Source organism: Astyanax mexicanus, chromosome 24, assembly GCF_023375975.1.
Source record: "Astyanax mexicanus isolate ESR-SI-001 chromosome 24, AstMex3_surface, whole genome shotgun sequence".
Lineage (NCBI taxonomy): Eukaryota > Metazoa > Chordata > Actinopteri > Characiformes > Acestrorhamphidae > Astyanax > Astyanax mexicanus.
Window position 1 is genome coordinate 825,001 of NC_064431.1, and position 20,775 is coordinate 845,775.

A 20,775-nucleotide genomic window follows, 5' to 3' on the forward strand; every position below is an offset into this window, starting at 1 on the left:
CTGTGCTGTGCTGTTTTGTGCAGTGCTGTGCTAAGCTGTACTTTACTGTGCTGAGCTGTACTTTACTGTGCAGAGCTGTGCTGAGCTGTACTTAACTGTGCTGTGCTGAGCTGTCCGGTACTGTACTGTGCTGTGCTGTACTTTACTGTGCAAAGTACTGCTGAGCTGTACTGTACTTTGCTTTACTGTACTGTGCTGAGCTGTACTTTACTGTGCTGAGCTGTACTTTACTGTGCTGAGCTGTACTTAACTGTGCTGTGCTGAGCTGTACGGTACTGTACTGTGCTGTGCTGTACTTTACTGTGCAAAGTACTGCTGAGCTGTACTGTACTTTGCTTTACTGTACTGTACTGAGCTGTTCTTTACTGTGCTGTGCTGTGCTGAGCTCTACTGTAGTGTACTGTGCTGTACTGAACGGAGCTGTGCTGTACTGTGCTGTGTTGTACTTTACTGTGCTCTACTGTGCTGAGCTTAGCTGTACTTTACTGTGTTCTACTGTGCACAGTACTACTTTACTTTGATGTACTGTGCTGAGCAGTACTTTACTGTTCTGTGCTGTGCTGTGCTGTGCTGTGCTGTGCTGTAGTTCTGGCTCTAATATCTGTTTGTTCATGTTTGTGTTTTCAGGTATCGGCTACGCTTCCATCGTCATCGTCTCCTTGCTGAACATCTACTACATCGTGATCCTGGCCTGGGGTCTGTACTACCTGTTCCAGTGCTTCCAGCCGGAGCTTCCCTGGGCCAGCTGCAATAATCCCTGGAACACAGAGAACTGTGTGGAGGACACACTGCGCAGGAACATGACCCTGTGGGGGGCGAACGCCACCAACTTCACTTCACCAGTCACAGAGTTCTGGGAGTGAGTATCTGAGAGACCTAGAGTTACGCTTTTCTTATTTACGTTATTATAGTCTCACTTACCAGACAAGTAGGATTGAACGAAAATAGGATACAATATATAAAATTATTGAAATTTTATTGTTTGTAATACTGTATTGATTATCAAAAACATAAAATAAAATAAACATAAAATAAAATATATATATATATATATATAATTTTTTGTATCTATATATAATTAGTTTGTGTACTGTATAATAATGTTGGTGTCAGAAGTGATGTTTAAACCCCCGACCACAAGAGAGTCAAAAGAGTCAAAAGAGTACGAGTTTACTAGCGTGAATAGTGCTGCTACTTGTTGTTAAACACTGTTAACTATGGCAGACTTGGAGCGATTGTATGGGAGACTGTACAGATTAATAATAATATTAATATCTAGTGCTGTACAGACTGTACTGGGAGCTAATCTATGTGAACTAGCCAGGCATCTACTTAGTCTAGTTAATCTATGTTAGCAGCTAACGCTTACTAAGTAAATAATAAAGATTAGAACGTTTGCATTGAGCTATTAAAGACACCCGCTAGCTAGAATAGTTTAAAAAGCAACTCTATAAATCTCCATAATCCAACTACCTGAACTGGTTTCAGCCTAAAAGCCTTCGAGCTTTGCAGCTATGCTTTTCCTTGAAATTGTATTAGAATATGTGGAGAAAATCACAAGTTAGGAACAGTATTTACAGTACAGGCCAAAAGTTTGTCACACCTTCTCTTTTTCAATGCATTTTATTATTTTTTTTATGACTATTTGCACTGTAGATTCTCACTGAAGCATCAAAACTAAGAATGAACACGTGTGGAGTTTTATGTACTTAACAAAAAAAAGGTGAAATAACTAAAAAAAAAAACGTTTTATATTCTAGTTTCTTCAAAATAAAAGCCCCCCTTTGCTCTGATTACTGCTTTACACACTCTTGGCATCATTCTCTCAATGAGCTTCTTCAAGAGGTGGCCACCTGAAATGAAAAAAAGTTTTCCAACAGTCTTGAAGGAAGGAAGGAGTTCCCAGAGGTGTTTATTAGCACTTGTTGCTCCTTTGTCTTCTTCACTCTGTGCTCCAGCTCACCCCAAACCTGGATCTGGATTGGGTTCAGGTCTGGTGACTGTGGAGGTTCAGCTCATTTTTTATTAAGAACATAAAACTCCACATGTGTTCATTCATAGTTTTGATGCTTCAGTGAGAATCTACAATGTAAATAATCATGAAAATAAAGAAAAAGCACTGAAAAAGAGAAGGTGTGTCCAAACTTTTGGTCTGCACTGTATGTGTTTGACAATTTCATATTAGGTGCTTAGCCTTTAAGAATCCATTCAAACCCATCGTCCCTCCTGTGCAGACCTGCACACAGATCCTGTTTACCTGATGTTTACGCGCTTCTTGAAATATCTAAGCAGTGTCTCGTGTTTCTCCACAGACGAAACGTACTGAGTATCTCTGACGGCATTGAGAAGGTGGGTCCAGTAAAGTGGGATCTGGCGCTGTGTCTCCTCGGGGTTTGGGTCATCTGCTTCTTCTGCATTTGGAAAGGTGTGAAGTCAACAGGAAAGGTGAGCAGCGAGCAGGCGCTGATGGATCAAACATAGACAGGTCTCAGGTGTACATGCTTTTCTAACTTTTCAGTAAAGAACTGAGCACAGCTGCATGTAAATCATTACATAATATTTATCATATTTTTCGGAATATAAGGCATTATATAATCCAGTGCTCCTTATGTATGACTTCTACAAGTCAGGTATTAAGAAGCAGTAAAGCCACTCTGCTGAAGTACAGTTATAACGCTGAGTTTTTAGTGAAGTTTCTCCAGCACTAAGGCTGGGTGCAGCAGCTTTAGCATTAGCCGCTAACCGCAGCGCTTACAGTCTGCGTGTTGACTGTGTCAAAACACGTGAAGTGGGATGAACCGCTAGCTGATAGCGCCCTAGCTTACCAGAAAACACTCAGGGTTCCTCAGTCTAACGCTATCACATAAGGCAGCATTTATGTCCTGCTAGTGCTGCGGTTAGCGGCTAATGCTAATACTGCTGCACCAAGCCTTAGTGCTGGAGAAACTTTACTGAGAACAGTTCCAGTGAAGTCTTTCTATTACACTTATCTTCTACAGGGTATATACAGGCTGTATGTGTGCATATGCAGATCTGTGTCAGTTAGCAGCGAGTGCTACTTATATATAAATATATTTTAGCAAGTTAAATCCTTTTACATGTAGTCTAAATGATTTGATCATCCTTGTTTGTAGTTTGTTGAAATATTATTGGATTATTATTATATTTTATGTGATTTTATGTGGTAAAAAGTATCTTTTCACATGATCTCCCGCTGGCAGATAAAGATTATTTAGATTTAGAATTGTCTGTAATTTAAGCAGATGTATTAATTAGCAATATTTCATATTTAGTCTGCATTTAAGTGGATTGCACTTCCTAAAACATCATTTCTCGCGGTTCATCTCCAGTATCTGACTTGCTGTGTTTGTTAAACACACTTCAGCCAAAGTTAAACACAAACATAACCTTCCCGGGATGATTAATGTTGAAGATAATGACGGCGAACGTTCCTGGAAGACGAGGCGTCCGCCAGCAGACGGCTGACCGCACAGTCCGCACAGAGCCGCCCTGTCTGCAGGATTAAATCCTGGTTTATTGATCGCTGGGTTCGGGTACACAGCTGTAAATACTGCAGCGGCGGCCTCAGATTGATCTGTCCTGTTCCTCGAGTTCCTCCTGTAGAATTGGCCGCGGGTTTGTGACCACAGATTCCTCGTTGCCCATAATGTGACTCTATTAAATGCAGTGAAATGCTTGTAATTAAGCCAGAATGCAGAAATGATGATGATGATTTGGACGTAATAAAAACACTCTTGTTAGAGAAGAGTTTTGGAAACTGTGGTTGGAAAGCAAATGAGAATCTAAGTGTTCCAAGTATTTAATCTAATCAGTTCTATAATCCTCCACATTGCAGAGACTGTCAGATGACAACCTGAATTAGAATTCATAAAATAAGAAGTGAAAAGGACAGTATTTCTCACTGACACCAGTGTGAACACAGAAGTCATGGAACAGCAGTGTGTAACTGTTTACTAAAGTCTTTATGACTGGCATTACCACCACCAGTGGACAGCGCAGTGGGTGATAATGATTGTGACTGGTGGCATCTGGCAAGAATTGTCCGTGTGAATAGACACGCAACTCTGGCGTGCCAGTCTATGGAGTATATATTCCTGTCCCATGGCTTTTGGCATGCCAGGGTATACAGTGTATATACTGTATATATTCCTGTCTCATACATATATATATATATATATATATATATATAATAAAGGCTTTAGGACTATAAGCATGTTCTCTGATCTGTATCTCTCTGTTCTCGTCCTGCAGGTCGTTTACATCACGGCGACCTTTCCGTTTGTGATGCTGATTGTGCTCCTGGTGCGCGGCGTCACTCTTCCCGGTGCAGCCGAAGGCATCAAGTTCTATCTGTACCCGAACGTCACCCGTCTCGCTGATCCTGAAGTAAGACCTGTCTTCCTCTCTGCATGTAGCAGCTGCATTTCCTCACACCTCCAGTTCTGTATCAGTGCTGCATATTATTATTATTATTATTATTATTATTATTATTATTATTATTAAACAAAATTACCTTTAAACCAAAAATCTGTATCTATATTCTAACATGTGAGCCAAGCTTTTGGGCCAGAATTGGACCTAGATTCAAACAGTTTGGGCTCATTGTCATATTATACTCTGTAACCAGGTTGTATGCACATGTGGTTCAGGCCAGTTGCCATATTATACTCAGTAACCGGGGTATTGGCAAATACAGCATGCGGCCCAAATGTAAAACAAGCTTTTGGGCCATTTTATATTCTGTATCCGGGGTGTGGTCACATGTGGTTCGGGCTGATCGCTATATTACACACTGTAACAGGGCGTTATACAGCACTTGGGCCAAAAGTGAGCCAAGCTTTTGGGCCAAAATCAGACCTAGATTCGGGCCTATTGCCATATTATGCTCTGTAACCAGGATGTCGTCACATGTGGTTTGGGCTGATCGCCATATTATACTCTGTAACCGGGGTATTGGAAAATACAGCACTCGGCCCAAGTGTGAATTTGTCTGAACTCTGATGGGATTTTTTAACAGACAGGTTTTTAGATTTGAAAGGTGAGTATTTGTATCGTAACGCTTCCTCCTCCGTGTTGCACAGGTGTGGATTGATGCCGGAACACAGATTTTCTTTTCCTACGCCATTTGTTTGGGAGCGATGACGTCGCTGGGAAGCTACAACAAGTACAAGTACAACTGCTACAGGTGAGCGCCACGGCCGGGGGGGCGGGAGGCGTGGGATTAGTCCAGTCAACGGGCAAAAAAAAAAAAAAAAGTGGGGACGTAGGTTCCTTTTGTGTTAATTAACAAGCTCCATGACATATGTGTGACATAGGGACTGTTTGCTGCTGGGAGGCCTGAACAGCGCTACCAGTTTTGTGTCTGGCTTCGCAATATTTTCCGTCCTGGGCTTCATGGCACAAGAGCAAGGGGTGGACATTGCCGATGTGGCAGAGTCAGGTACGAGGGTAAAGGTGGCAGTGATGGTGGGCACTGCTACTTCAAAAAAAAAAACAAAAAAAAAAAAAAAAAAATCTAAAACAGTTGCTCAGTCCTGTAGAAAACAACAACGACAAAATCGGAGACACCAGTGTTAAAATTAAAAATGAAATAAAGTGAAAGCTGCAGCGAGGAGACAAAAAGATTTGACAGTAGACAGATTTGGATTTGTTTCGGCAATCAGTCGCTTTTCTGCGAGAGATATCACGAAATTTCATCAAATTATTAAAGAAAGAAGTCAAAACGAAACAAGCTTGAGATGTAACCTAGATTAAATAATGGAATAATATGGAATGTAATGGAATGTAATGGAATGTAATGGAATATATAATGGAATGACGTCTTGGAGCCGTGATGCTCACTCTGGTTGGACTCGCCAAACAAACCACAAACAGTGGAAAGTGCATGGAGACCCTGGGAACACTGAGCTCTTTTGATTGGATCTTGTCCAGTCCACTTTATATTAATGATGAAGAGTCTACAGTTAGTCTGAAACAGCCCTGTGAGCTCTGCTCCAACCTGTTTCCACAGATACTGAGGGTTAAACTTACCAAGAAACATCCTGACGATGAGTATTTAAAGTTATTTAAAGTAATTAAAGATACGCACAGGTCAAATTGCCTCAAATTGCGTCAAAAAATGCATTTTTGGGAACGCTGGGCTTCTTTTTGTATTCTCTGTGTTTTTGACTTTAATTTCTCTATTTGATAAACGTTTGGCTCCTGCCCCGAGTGGATCCTATTGGTTCTTTCCCTCCATCTTGTAGACCCTATTGGACAATTGTCAAGATCTTCAATTATCAAGCTCTTCATTCAGCATGCTCTCTCTCTCCATCATTACGTTTTTATGATCCATTTACTTCCTTGCAGCGCTATAAGCTAACGACCTGTTGAAGGAGAACTATTAGACGCATCGATTGATCGATCGATTGACTGATTGATTTCCGAGCTCCTGTTTCACTGGCTCCCTTTTCTCATTGTTTAGTTCTTCTGCAATGCTGTTTCTACCTGGACCTTCTCCCGAGGAGGCTCTGGCCCGAATAGCTACGTGCTGTTTATAAAGAATAAATCTTTAACTCTGTGTTTACAGAACACAGGGTCTGATTTAATACTTACTCCGACTGCTCTGCAGAAGAACATGATTAATGCCGCACTTTAACGCCACAGGAGGCTCCAGGAGTCTTAAAAGAGCTTTGTATAGAGTGTATATGAGACTGTTGTGTTGAGTATACAGCATTATTTATCTATATACAACACGAGAGGTGAGCAGTGAACAAGGCTTGTTTTAACAGACGTTCCTCTGGGAACTCTGGAAGACCTGACCCCTGAGGGAAGTTCATTCTGTATCTGGAAACATGTGGAGCTTTTTCATTGTATGGTACCTAAACTACTTTAGTAATTTTGAAAATATAAGTTGGGAATAATGCAGCGTTTTTAAAAATCCCTGAAAATAATTACATTTCAGGTCGTTGTTGTTAGCATTGACCCACATTAGTATTGTTAGCGGTTCATACCGGTAGATAAGAATACGAAATACGATATTTTGGTCATCCAACCGCATAAAAAAGTGCAGCCATCTTGGATTCTGACTTTGCAACTACCATATTTTTCACACTGTAAGTCTATTTTCTGGTCTATTTTCATACTTAAAGTGCTCATCTTAAGCAGCACTAGTAAGGAACAAAGGTGTCGTCATGTTACCCTTCTAATTCAGTAATTTAATAAAACAAAAAATCTTTTAAAGTTAATTGAGTGCTGGATGTTAATCTACACAGATTTCTCTCCTGAAAACTGTTTATTTGGGTGAGTTAAGCACTTCCATTTATTTACAGTAAGCTTAGATTTCCAATATTTTTAACAGCGCAGTTAGCAGTAGTGCTAGCCACGGTTAGCAGTGGCTAACCCAGGGCGCTATCAGCTAGCGGTTCATTCCACATAGCTTGTTTTAATACTGCAGACTAAAGTCCGATATAGTCACCTCTGAATGGTGAAAGAGCTAGCACTTAGCACGATTAGCAGCTAATGCTAATCCTGCTCCAGCCTCAGTTCTGGAGAAACTTCACTGAAACTCATTAATAACGCTTATTATAAGCCGCACTGATGATTTTTGGGGAAATTAAAGGATTTTAAGTGCCCCTTATAGTGCAAAAATTACGGTAGATGTTCAAAAGGACTAAATGCTAATAGACAGAATGCTAATAGAGTAGCGTCGAGTAGTTTGGGTACCATTTAGTGGAAAAAAAGACATAAAAACGGCAATAGACATATCCTCATCATCATATCATCATGTACAGTAATTTGTATGGCTGTTTTATTGGCTGATATAAAAACTGCTGCTAGATATTTTTTTGCAGTTGTTCTTAAACACTGTTTTTGCTATGCTAGTATGCTATGCTAGCTATGTAGTGTTGTTCTGCAGGAAGGTGAGAGATAGTTTGGGCAGTTAGAAAACGCTCAGTTTAGCTCTGTTGTTGTTGTTTTTAGTGTTTTTTTAATGTTGTAATTATCAGTACAGTCATTTTGACCAGTTTAAACACAGTTTTACACAGTTTTACACAGTTTTTTATATAAATCCAGCTCATGTATTTGTTGTAAAGTATCTTGGCTAGTCAGCGTTAGGATGCTAACTCCAGACGATAGCGTGTTGCTGAGATAAATCACAGCCTGCAGCTGGAGTTTGGCCGAATCGCTTCATCGTCTAGGATCTACTCGCGCCGTGTTTTTTCTTTATGTCTGGGTTTGGTCCGCGCTGCTGTTGCGCTTCAGAGCAGCACGGATCAACATGTGCGAGTGATTGGTTTCGCTGATTGTTCTTCCTCCACCTCCCCTTCCCCTCTCTGTTCTCTACCCCTATAGGTCCCGGCCTGGCCTTCATTGCTTATCCTAAAGCTGTGACGATGATGCCACTGCCTACCTTCTGGGCCATTCTCTTCTTCATCATGCTTCTGCTACTGGGTCTCGACAGTCAGGTCAGTGTAGGACAGTTATCAGGTGTATAAAATGGGGAATACTCTTTTACCATTTGTAAATTCCACTTAAACAGCCAGTGAAGTCATATTCAAGTGTGAAAAAAACATATGAAAACACAAAATTGTAAAATACAATTATATTTATATAAGTGGTGACAATTGCATAGAGGAAACCTTTGTTTTTACAAAGTTGGGGTTAAACTTGGGTTAAAACTTAACCTTTTCCAGTGTTTGTGGACCGGGTTATGGGTTCTGTTGTTCTGTAATATTCTACAGATTCCAATGCTTAAAAGGCGAATCTCAACAAACACCCAAACAGAGAGTAGTTTTAGTTGTTCTAATAAAGACAATAAAGAGGTTAAGCCCCTGAACATGGAAATTGCCCAGCTATTTTTTATTAGCTGTCAGTGTTGAGGTCTTAAAGGGGCCAAAAAATTAATGTATTTACTTTTATTATTATGTGATCTCAGTACAGGAAAACAGCATAGGTATCTGCTTTGGTCAGCTAGCTTTAGCTTTTAGCTACTCCAGAAGCAGCACCTTTTGCAGATTAACATCACTGTTGTGCGCTTTGGTCAGCTAGTGTTAGCTTCTAACTGGTTGGTAAGGTACAGTGGATAACACCACCGCCTGTGAGCTACCATGTGGGAGACTGGGGTTCAATTCCAGGTCTGGGTGACTACAGAAAGCTGTGCTACACTAATAAAAGTTCTTGGGCTAGACTCCTAACACTACATTGGCACCTGCTTAGGTCAGTTAGCGTTAGCTTTTAGCTCCTCCAGAAACTTCCCAAAAACATCCTCACACCAAATAACAGCATCACTCGACTAAGAAAGCTAGTTTTTAGCTTTTTTAGCCTTTTTTTTCCATATTCTCTAAAAGCAGCCACTTTTTTTTCTTTTTTAAATTCAAATATCCTTTTTAGGTAATTTTTATAATGAGACAGGATATATTTATGGTGCGCAGGACATTAATCTCCGCACCATCAAACTACCAGATGGAGTGATCAAGTTGGGAGACAAGCCAAAAAGAAAAAACACTTTGTTGGCAACTGTTGAGTCTTGCATCAGCGGGGGTCTTGCACTATCGCATTTCACTGTCCTGGTGAAATCCTACACTGTGCTAAGTCCAGGGAAGCTACTGAGCTGGGTGTGGTGCTGGCCCAGTTAAATTAAATCTGGCTTTACTGAAATGGAATTAGCATAGCTTCACTGGACAACATGGAGTTGGGAAACCCGTGTACAGTTCAGGAAACACTCAGCTGAAAGCAGAAAGGAGGTCACAGCAAAAACTCAGGCTTTTATTCCTGATTAGCTTCAGATTTATAGAGTAACGTCATTTTAGACCATTTAGAAATGTTCAGTGGGAGCTTATTTATAGAAATCATTGGAAAATAAGATAAGTTGCCTCGAGTACGTCAAAATAGAGGCCCTGATTGTCTTTTTTACTTGTTTCCTTCTTGTAAAATCACTCAATATGTGAGTCAGATGATCTCTAATAGACACCTAGCATCGCCTGCCTGGGGCTTTTTATAATTTATTTATTTTCTTTTTAAATAAACAGTGTATTATTTAATACGGCTCTCTGTTTCTCTCCTGCAGTTTGTCGAAGTGGAAGGACAGATCACATCGCTGGTGGATCTGTACCCATCCTTCCTACGGAAGGGTTACCGTCGAGAAATCTTTATAGCTATAGTATGCTTTGTGAGCTACCTGTTGGGACTTACCATGGTCACTGAGGTGCGTACTGCAGGAACAGCATATTTAACACACACCTGAGACATACCTGAGAAATAACTAACATACGCTTGAGAAACGCATGAGATATACCTGAGACACACCTGATATACACCTGAGACACACATGATATTTATCTGGTATGTGTTTCTCGTGTATATCAGGTGTATGAGACACACCTGAGACACACCTGAGACACACCTGAGACACACCTGAGACACACGTGATATTTATCTGGTATGCGTTTTTCGTGTATGTTAGGTGTATGAGATATACCTGAGAAACACATAAAAAATAACCTGATGTGCACCTGAAATATACCTCAGATACACTCGAGATACACCTGAGAATACCTAATATACACATGAGAAACGCATGAGATATACCTGAGACACACCTGACATACACCTGATATGTGTGTCTTGTGTATATCAGGTGTATGAGATATACCTGAGACATACCTGAGATACACATGATATATACTTGATATACAACTGATATTCATCTGATATTTGTGTCTTGTGTATATCAGATGTATGAGATATACCTGAGACACACCTGAGATACCCTTGACATACACCTGATACATACCTGAGAAACACGAGATACACCTGAGAAATACCTGATGTACACATGAGAAATGCATGAGATATACCTGAGACACACCTGATATACACCTGATATGTGTGTCTCGTGTATAACAGGTGAATGAGATATCCCTGAGACAGACCTAAGACATACCTGAGAAACACATGAGATGCACCTAAGAAAAACCTGATAAACACAGGGGAAAGCATTAGACACACCTGAGACATTAAGTGTCTCACGTATGTGTCTCACGTACGCGTCTCATTTCTACACCAGGACTTCCTCTACATTCAGCATCTGAACACTAAACCCATCTAACCCCCCAATAGAGGAAAAAAAGCTTTAGTCTGTGCTGCTTTAGGCCGACTGTGGCCTACTTTTGACATAATATCATGACATAATATCTCACGTAACCTCCATAAACTCCAGAGAGTCATCTGTTCAGGCCCCGCCCCTTCCCTGCCTGAAATAGCTCTGCTCCGGGCAGTCTTGCCCTGCGTTAATTCATGAAATAATGAAATAATTCACTATAATTAACGGTTTATCTTGTTTTTTTTCTTTGTTTCAGGGTGGCATGTACGTGTTTCAACTCTTTGACTACTATGCAGCCAGTGGTGTGTGCCTTTTGTGGGTTGCATTCTTTGAATGTATTGCTGTAGCCTGGGTTTATGGTGAGTATGTCTCTGTAAAACTTATGTAAATGTATTTATTGGCTTTTTTAAAGGCAGTTTTATTCTTATACTGAACAGTTGCGTAAAAAAAAAAATAGGACACAACATAAATCCCTTATATGTGGCATAGTAGAACAGGTCACAGATACGCGCAGATGCAAATCAAAATAAATATACTTTATTAAATAAAGTATAAGACAAAGGAACGGTCAGACAAAATAGAGTCAATACCAGTAAACAGCAGCAACAAAGAGAAAACATACCAGGGTTGATAAACAGTCCAAAAGTCAGAACACAGCAAGGCAATGTCTGAGGGCAGGCAAAAATCAAGGTTGGTTAGTACTCAGGTGATCTGCTTCCTGGAAGTGTCATGTGTTTGGGATCAGGATTGGGTGTGATGTCAGTGTGTGGTGCATCCTGGGCAATGTAGTCTGGAAGCTGTAGATGGCAGGCATAGCTGAGTATATTATTATGAGTATAATATAAGTACAATATATTATTATATATTTATCCAAACTTTTGTTCTTCATCTGAGAAATATGTAGATACAGTAATATAACTAAACAGACATAAAGACTGAAGAAATTACTTTATTTATTAGCACACTTTTGTCTTATTGTACAAAACATATCCAAGATATGTATATATAAAATAATAAAAATGTCAAAGGAAATATTTGTGATGTAACCTGGCTTTAATCTTTGTGATCTAATTCAGTAATACGTCTGTTATTTTTTATATATATATATATATATATATATATATATATATATATATATATATATATATATATATATATATATATATATATATATAGTTAATGCTATTCAAAAAAAAAAAGGTCCAAGACATTGAATCAGAATATATTTATTTGTCATTATATGTATATTTGCATATATAATTGAACATTTTCTAAAAAAAAATATATATATATATATAAGAAAAATAGCATATAAAGATTTACAGAACACAAAAACAAGCCAGAGACAAGTGGTTTAATTGCATTAATAGATTTATATTGCCCTATATTTTCCTATATTTTGCTGTTTAGTGCTCGTACTGCAGTGGGATTAAAACTTTATTTTTGAGTCGATTTGTTCTGGTTTTGATTGTGAATCTCTGACTAAGCTTTCTTCTTAAAACTCCCAAAAAGCTGTAAACCTGACAAAAACAGCGTGTCCTAATTTCCTCACATGACTGTAATAATGAGGAACTCATGAATCCAGCTGTTATTGTGTAATGTTTGATTTTTGGGCAGGGCTTTGTTGGAAAAGTGAAATAGAGCATTAATCATTAAGAGTTAACCTTTTAATGGCCCAGTCTGACTGTGTGCTCTGAGATTTATTTATTTATTTATTTATTTATATACACAAACACAACCGTACTGGTATCACTGAAATAATAGTTTTATATTCTGTGCTTTTAAAAATGGAAGAATTAAGAATTAATTAAGAATACATTTATAATGCATTAGGTAGCATACATAAAACCTAATGATGATTATTATTAGCTTTTATAATACATTTACATTTATAGTACATGTATAGCACATTATACAAGTAAAATCATCTGACCTAACATATAACATACAGTTATAATGTATTTATATTCTTTATGAAGTGTTAGTTATACTTTATGTGCTTTGTAATGGATTATGTATATTGCTTATGAATAGTACTTTATACTTATTATTATTATTAAGTACTTTAATACACATTATAAGGTATTATGTCTGCTATATAAAGCGTTATTAATGCATTATGAATACAGGATTCATTGAAAACTTCTGGTGAAAATTCCTGAAAAAAGGAAAAAGAAAAATATAAAGCACTAAAATGTACATAAAATTCTTACTTCTTATATCTTATGAAATTAACAGTGCACTCTGTGCATCTAATAACTGAGCTTTTGTTAGACAAAGTTATGAAAAATTATGGAAAATCACCCCAAAAAAATGTATTTATACTGCCTTATGTGACCTTGCACATGCTGCAATATAACTGCAATGCTTAGGATATATTAAACACACACACACACACACACACACACACACACACATATATATATATGCACACATTTGCCATCCATCTTTATTCGTTTTTTTTTTTTATGACGCCTGAGTCAGAAGTTAGCCCATAGAATGATTTGCATGCTGCATGTTGTACCTTGCACCTGTGTTATCACACACACACACACACACACACTCTGAGTCATGCCATTGTGCTTTTTTCCCCCTGTGAGTGTGAGAGCGAGTGCAGTTATGTAACAGAGCTAAACAGCCTCTTTTCCTCCGTTTAGGCGCTGATAATTTCTATGATGCAGTCGAGGACATGATTGGCTACAGACCAAATCCCTGGATGAAGTGGTGCTGGACTGTAATCACGCCTTTACTTTGTGTGGTGGGTGTTTATTTTCCGCTTTGATTGACTTTAAGATCTCTTAAAGAGACAGAATCCAGCTACACAGGTCTTCTGAGTTGGATGGTTGAGTATTTTTTTGGGTAAATTGCAGTTTTATTACAGAACACAGGAGATAAATACTGAAATAAAAACCTTAAAAGAGCTCAGAACCTGAAACAGCCCCGGCCCTGATCTCCTCCTCCTCCTCCAGCAGCAGATCCTCGGTGCTGTTGGACTTTTTTTACTCTGGGATTTGCTGTTAAAGTCCCGCTCTCTGCCCACCGCAGCGCCGAGGTCCAGATGGAGTGACCATCTGCCTGCTGGTGAGGATGAATGAGGAGCTGAGGATGGGATGGGATTAGTCTCTGTGAGAGCAGAATGCACTTTTTCACCCTGAAAGAGAGCAGGACTCAAAAAAACTCAATTGTTCGTTCAGGCAAACGCTTTTTATTCCAGCCTTTAAAGGTCACTGTAGCTCTTTATCTGCTGTAAAGGGTAAACTGTTCTATTTTCCTCACATACATTTATAAATAGTATTTTTTATAGCATTTAAACTGTCCCTTCCCATCCATCCCTGGATTTACAGCCTAAACTAATCTCTGAGTCTGAGTGCTGAAGTTTCAAAACCAACCCATTGATTTCTCTATTATGTTTCTTTTTTGGTTTATTTCAAACAATGATCTTTCATATAATTCACTTTAGTTTCTGTTGGCGCTTCTGCTAGGGGTCCATTGGGACTGTGCCTGCGTGATATAACTCGACTGGTGGTAGATTGAGTGAGGTAAATGTGGTAAAATTAGAGTACATTATAGTGAGGTAGAGTCAGGTGGAGCAAGGCAGAGTGAGGTATGGTGAGGTATGGTGAGGTAAAGTGAAGTATGGTGAGGTGTAGTGAGGTAAGGTGAGGTATGGCAAGGTATAGTGAGGTAGAGTCAGGTGGAGCAAAGCAGAGTGAGGTATGGTGAGGTATGGTGAGGTATGGTGAGGTATGGTGAGGTATGGTGAGGTATGGTGAGGTATGGTGAGGTATGGTGAGGTATGGTGAGGTAGAGCGAGGTAGAGTGATTTAGAGTGAGAGTAAGGTATAGTGAGTGAGGCAGGGGTCAGCAATTTTCCAGACCATTACATGTCGGGCCAAAAAAAAAAAAAATCCTGTTTTGTAAAATGAAGTGTAATGGTGGGATGGAGCTCTACAGACTAGTAGCTCTCCAACCCAGAGGGTTGTTGAACCCAATTGCAGAACAGTTAAATTTAAAGCAGGTAAACCCAAGAAAAAATTATCCTCACGCAGGATGGAACACAAGTCGTCAGGGTCGTGATCCAATACACTAGCTAGTGAACTGGCTAGTGAATTGGGACACGACCTGGAAAAAAACGCCCTTGTAGAGTTGCAGAGGGCGGAAAAACGAGAACGGGCGGAAACTAAAGTCACGCCGAGCGTCTACCTGGCAACCAAGGTTTGACCTTCATGTTCTGCTCTCTTCTCCAGGGATGCTTCATCTTCTCCTTGGTCAAATACAAGCCTCTGACATACAACAAAATCTACGAGTATCCTGATTGGTCCATTGGAGTCGGCTGGACCCTCGCCCTCGCCTCCATGATTTGCATACCGATGGTGGTTGTGATCAAGATCATCCAGTCTGACGGGCCTCTGATTGAGGTGAGTGATAACATGCTGTAATATTAGTAAAGATTGGTGTCAGAAGTGGTTCATGTTGTGCTGTGTTTAAACCCCGCCCACTAGATAACAGTGCTTTATTCGTAAGTAGATCCCACTGTTCTGATTGGTTAAAAAGTACCTTTATTTTCACTGGGGAGTACATTGTGAAAAAAAAAAAAAAAAAAACTAATTTTCATTGCGGTCGAGCTTTTACAATTTAAAAGGGAACTGAAAACAATGAACTAAAAATTAAAATCAGGTGAGCTAAAATAAGGAACTCATTTTACATAAACAAAACACTAAAAGTGAAATAGTAAAAGCATTTAAAAAAAACAAACAAACATAAGATTTAATTGATAAGAAATACAATAATTCTGAATGAAAGGATAAGTGGACATGCTAAAATGCAAAGCAATAAAATAAAGAGATAAATAATTTGAATGAAAAAAGATATCACACACAAATGCAAATTAGGGAACTAAAAAAACAAGTTAAAAAGCTAAAAAGTAACAGGGAATAAACAGATAAAAGGATGAAATGAATAAAATGAATTAAATCAATAGAGGCCAAAATGTAAAACAGAAAATATAAAAGGGCAAAAGAAATAAAAAGGTAAAGAAAAACTCCAGTAAAAACACAACATAAAAGCATGTGTTTTTATTTTTTTACACTAAAATGCACTTTTTAAAGAGCAGTATTTAATGCCACTATATATATTTGCTATCAAAACAACGTTTAATTTACGTATAATGCATGTTGCTTAAACATACATTTTACTGTAATACAGAGAAACTGTGTAAAGGTGTATTTTCATAAAGTGTATTAAATTAAAAAATGTACTTTTAGTATTCTTCACCTAATTTAAACATACTTTTAATGCTCTTAAATATAGGCTACTTAATTTTTACAAGAGTTGTCTTATATATTGAGTATTGCAATATACTGAATATACTGAATTATAACCCCTGTATTGTGATGCTTTATTCTATAGCTGAGTTCTTTGCAGTGCGCAGCCCGACATACAACATAATCTACTGTATTAAAAGCTCGGCTGCAGTAAAGTCATTTGTTTAATGTGTTTTTAAGCCAGTGTCAACTTTCTCCCAGTGAATTTGCATCGTCTCCCTCGCTCAACCGCCTCCGTCTCATGCAAATCGTTTCTCTGCCACAGTGCCACTCCCTCCTCTCTCGGCTACAGTTCTTTACCAGATTTTAAGAGATGATATTAGCATGGATTATCATTTCAAATACAAACCCAAATTTTATAAACTTAATCTCAGTGAAAAGCTATTGGACAAGTTACTGCATTAACACCGCCTCCCACGCCTTTACTCTGCTTATAAACTGTGGGTTTTAAAAGGTGTTCAGTCTCTGAGCAACAGACAAAAGATGCACAGACAAGTTCAGGTGTAAAACATGTAATTCTACCGTGGCTTGTTTAAAAAACGAGGGAAATAATTATTTCTAAGGAAGAATATCAGATTTATTAGCAAATAATGCTGCTCACTATTTGAAGTCAAATGTAAAAATTATGAATTCCAAGATCTAAGCAGAAATTGTAACTTAAACAGCCCCAACAAGTCAGATTTCCTACTCTGATAAATCTAACCTGGGACAGTGCTAACGATGTTAACCTGGAACAGTGCTAAAAGAAATAAATGCTACAGTGCTAAAATCAAAAAATTTAACCTGGGACAGTGCTAAAGATTTAGCACAGGTAAATTATTTCATATATATAATATAAACTTTAACGCTAACTCTTTAGCTAAATGCTTTTTGAGGTAAATGTTGAACTTAAACGGTAAATTGAATGCTGCCCATTAATGATTTTTTCTTTTTTAAATGACAAAATAATATTTAAATGAAGGATGATGTATGGGTTTAGTTTGAGTGCTATAGACCCATGCCACATAAACAAGAGATTAAAGACAAGAGATAAACAAAGAGATTTTAATTTTAATTTTTAATTTTTTTGCAGAGGATTAAGGCGGTGGCGGCTCCGGTGCGGGGCGGGGCGAGTTCCTGCCCCCCAGAGTACCGTCCCAAGAACACTGAGCTGGCACATCCTCTGGACCCCAACGGGAACAACGGCTTGATCAAGCCCACCCACACTATAGTAGAAACCATGATGTGAGCGCTCTCTATGAGAGAATTCAATATGCTTTCCATTTTATATATATAAAAAATATATATATATATAAAAGGTATATATATGTATATGTATATATATATATATATATATATATATATATAGTCGTAGGACCAGGTTTACATATCTCCGTATCTGCACTAGAAGTCTATTTTTTCTAGTTTTTTTTTTTTTTTACAGAGGAAAAAAAAGTTACATTTGGTTTTTATCTGTCTTTGCTTTTAATATATTTTTATCATTATAATGTTGTTATTATGTTACTATTATGAATATTTTATTATTATTGCTGTGATTAGAGAGAAAAACAAATCTCGAATCACAAAACAAAAACATTTTTGTTTCTTTCTTTTATTCTTTTTTGTTTTTTTTTGTAAATAATAATGTTTTTTAAGTGATCTGTGTTTTTAATGGAGTGGATACGAAAGAAACAAGGCGACCCACGTTTAAAACAAAAAAAAGTAATTTGTTAACATTTGTTAAAAGTGTTTTTTTTTTTATTTTAGTGTTTAAAATATATTAATATACCCAAAAACAACTACGCCACTTTCACCCTCACGCACCATTCATACACTCACTCACACACACACACACACAGTATTTCTGTTGTTTTTGTGGATGTGACCTTTTGACCTTTGTGTTATTAAAGACGTCCGTACATCATGTTGCTGTTCTCCGTTACGAAGTCGTGCTTTTATATATTTCCTTCTTTTGTCGCGTTACGCCAAAAACAGAGAGTTTCAACTTTACTGGGCGTCTGAACTAAAATCATTACGCTAAAAACAAAGCGTTCGTCGCACCGAGGACACTACTGTTCACTATTCCAGCGCAGAGCACCATCGCTGCACCGAACACAAGCGAAAAAAAAAACAGTAAACCAGCAGCTTCACCGACTTTTAAAGCACAAGCGGTCACACTCATCCCCACCATCACTGTATAGTTCTCAAATCAGCTGCAGAAAGGAGCTGGAAGAACCACTAAAAGTATGTGGTAACAGTTTACTGAAGGACAGAACTTTGTAAAAACTTCGTAAACCTCTTTTTTAAAATTCTAACTACCATATTTTTCGCACTATAAGAAGCGCTGGATTATAAGGCGCATTTTAGGCAATTTTATTCAGCAAAAATAACGTAAAGCTAAGCTACCTAAACAGAACTGTAATTCCTAAAAAAAAAGAATTCTTTTAAAGGTAAACCCTGGATGTTAAAAGCGCTTTATGTTAATCTACACAGATTTTTCTCCTAAAAACTTGGGTTTATTTGAGTGAGTAAAGCGCTTCCATTTATTTACAGTAAGTTTAGATTCCCAAATTTCTCAAGCACTAAGGCTGGAGCATTAGCGGCTAACTGCTATTACGTAGCAGTTCGTCCCACTTGGCTTGTCTTAACACGATAAACATACAGGCTACAGTCTGAAGTCCCCTATACTTCCCAAAGAAAGAGCTAGCGCAGCTAGCGGCTAATGCTAATGTTAATGCTGCTCCAGTTTTATAAAGTTTATAATCACACCATCATTATAAACAAGTTTTAAACAAAATTATAAACATTATTATCAAGTCATCAGGTGTTGCAGTTTTTTGTTTTTAGCAAAAAAGTTGTTGATTTGACAGTTTATCTCTTTGTTTAACTTTTTAGATTTTAAAGTTAAATTTTTGTTTTTACATTTTTTGCAGATTTTAAATAAACTATCAAAGTTTCGTGTCGGCTTACGAATTCTGCCCTTCAGTAATTTTTTATCAAATATATTTCACTGCACGAAATCTGAAAGTCCGAGAGACTCCGGGAGATTGATTAGAATTGATCTTTTATAAATAAATATATATTGATTAGAATTGATATAAACAGATCCACTCCTTCCCGCCTTCAACACTCCTCATAATCAAACACGTTTTAATCAAAATCCACAATGCAAAAAATTTATAATTCATATTAACCAGCTTCAGCAGGATGTATATCAGTTTCACACCGGCCTATCGATCTACTTGATGTATTAAATTGATTATAAATGATTGATTAATAATAATTACAGGTTTAGGCTTGTATTAAAGCATTAGGCAGGTTCTGATCCGGGAGTGTTGAAATGTGAAATTTTTAGAAATTCCGCCCCTACGTTTTTAAAAGCTACACCCTTTCACAATGAAAAATTTCTATATATATATATATAAATACAAAAATATATATTTCTATAGCGATATATTTTTTTTATTATTGTGTCAAACAACGCGTTGTTTCATTCTTTTGTTTTCACATTTATCACATTTGCCTTTTGTATTTAACATACTAAGACTGTATTTGACTTCTGTCTGCAATTTATCCATTTTGGTTTTTATTTGATTTTTTTTTTCATAGGACAGAATTTCATCTACAACTGTTAATTGCAGGATAAGCTTGCTGCAAATTGTAATGTGCAATACTTTGTTAAACGATATTGTAGAGCATTGTTCCTGTCTTTTAAAGAAAAATGATGGTACTTTTAAGAATTAAAATCAAGAACTAGGCACATCAGGGGGCCAAATTATCACGTATCAGGTTAATCCACACCATTAAACTCTGCACATTTAAAAATTAAGGTGCTACAAGGATTTTTTTGGGGGTGATGCCATAGAGGAACCACTTTTGCTTCCATAAAGATCTATTTTTGTAGTAAAAATGCTTTTTTTATGGAGACAGATTGTTATTTTTATGGTATCGCTCAAAAAAAGCTTTATAGTGCCGTTATTTTTACTGTAGCTTTCTAAATTTAACTCACTGTGAGAACGTCCAGAAATGACTGTTTTTGTAGTTTTTTTTTCATGTGAAATTAAATAAAGAAAAGAAGGAAACTGTTTATGGTAATGTTTTTTTGGCTGTAGTGATTTAGTGGTCTTTGGTTGTTAATGCTGATTTAAGGCTATGTTCACACAGCAAGTATAAACGGACTAAAAATGACAAAAAAAATATTTTAGATTTTTTAGCAACTTGGATACCGTGGCTCTTGATGCATCACAAAGACTTGCTGTCTTGGTCACAGATGCTCCAGCAAGACGTGCACCAACAATTTGTCCTCTTTTGAACTCTGGTATGTCTCCCATAATGTTATAGTGTGCATTGCAATATTTAGAGCAGAAC

General features: G+C 37.6%; 1 protein-coding gene and 1 long non-coding RNA gene across 4 annotated transcripts in view; both read left to right on the forward strand.

The window, feature by feature from the left end:
* The window catches only part of slc6a6b (solute carrier family 6 member 6b), a 41,982-nt gene extending 21,488 nt beyond the window's left edge, over window positions 1–20,494 (forward strand). For all 3 annotated transcript variants that reach the window (XM_022682186.2, XM_022682187.2, XM_022682185.2), the window contains exons 4-14: window positions 628–859; window positions 2,313–2,445; window positions 4,273–4,407; window positions 5,103–5,206; window positions 5,337–5,461; window positions 8,356–8,468; window positions 10,070–10,207; window positions 11,361–11,463; window positions 13,762–13,862; window positions 15,352–15,522; window positions 17,501–20,494. In XM_022682186.2, coding sequence (XP_022537907.2) covers window positions 628–859; window positions 2,313–2,445; window positions 4,273–4,407; window positions 5,103–5,206; window positions 5,337–5,461; window positions 8,356–8,468; window positions 10,070–10,207; window positions 11,361–11,463; window positions 13,762–13,862; window positions 15,352–15,522; window positions 17,501–17,656 — 1,511 coding nt within the window. In that variant the 3' untranslated portion in view covers window positions 17,657–20,494. The remainder of the gene's footprint in view (window positions 1–627; window positions 860–2,312; window positions 2,446–4,272; window positions 4,408–5,102; window positions 5,207–5,336; window positions 5,462–8,355; window positions 8,469–10,069; window positions 10,208–11,360; window positions 11,464–13,761; window positions 13,863–15,351; window positions 15,523–17,500) is intronic.
* Window positions 13,869–14,974, forward strand: LOC125787530 (uncharacterized). The gene is made up of 2 exons (XR_007429419.1): window positions 13,869–14,708; window positions 14,859–14,974. It is a non-coding gene; the product is annotated as an uncharacterized LOC125787530 (long non-coding RNA).
* Window positions 20,495–20,775: the final 281 nt, after the last annotated feature.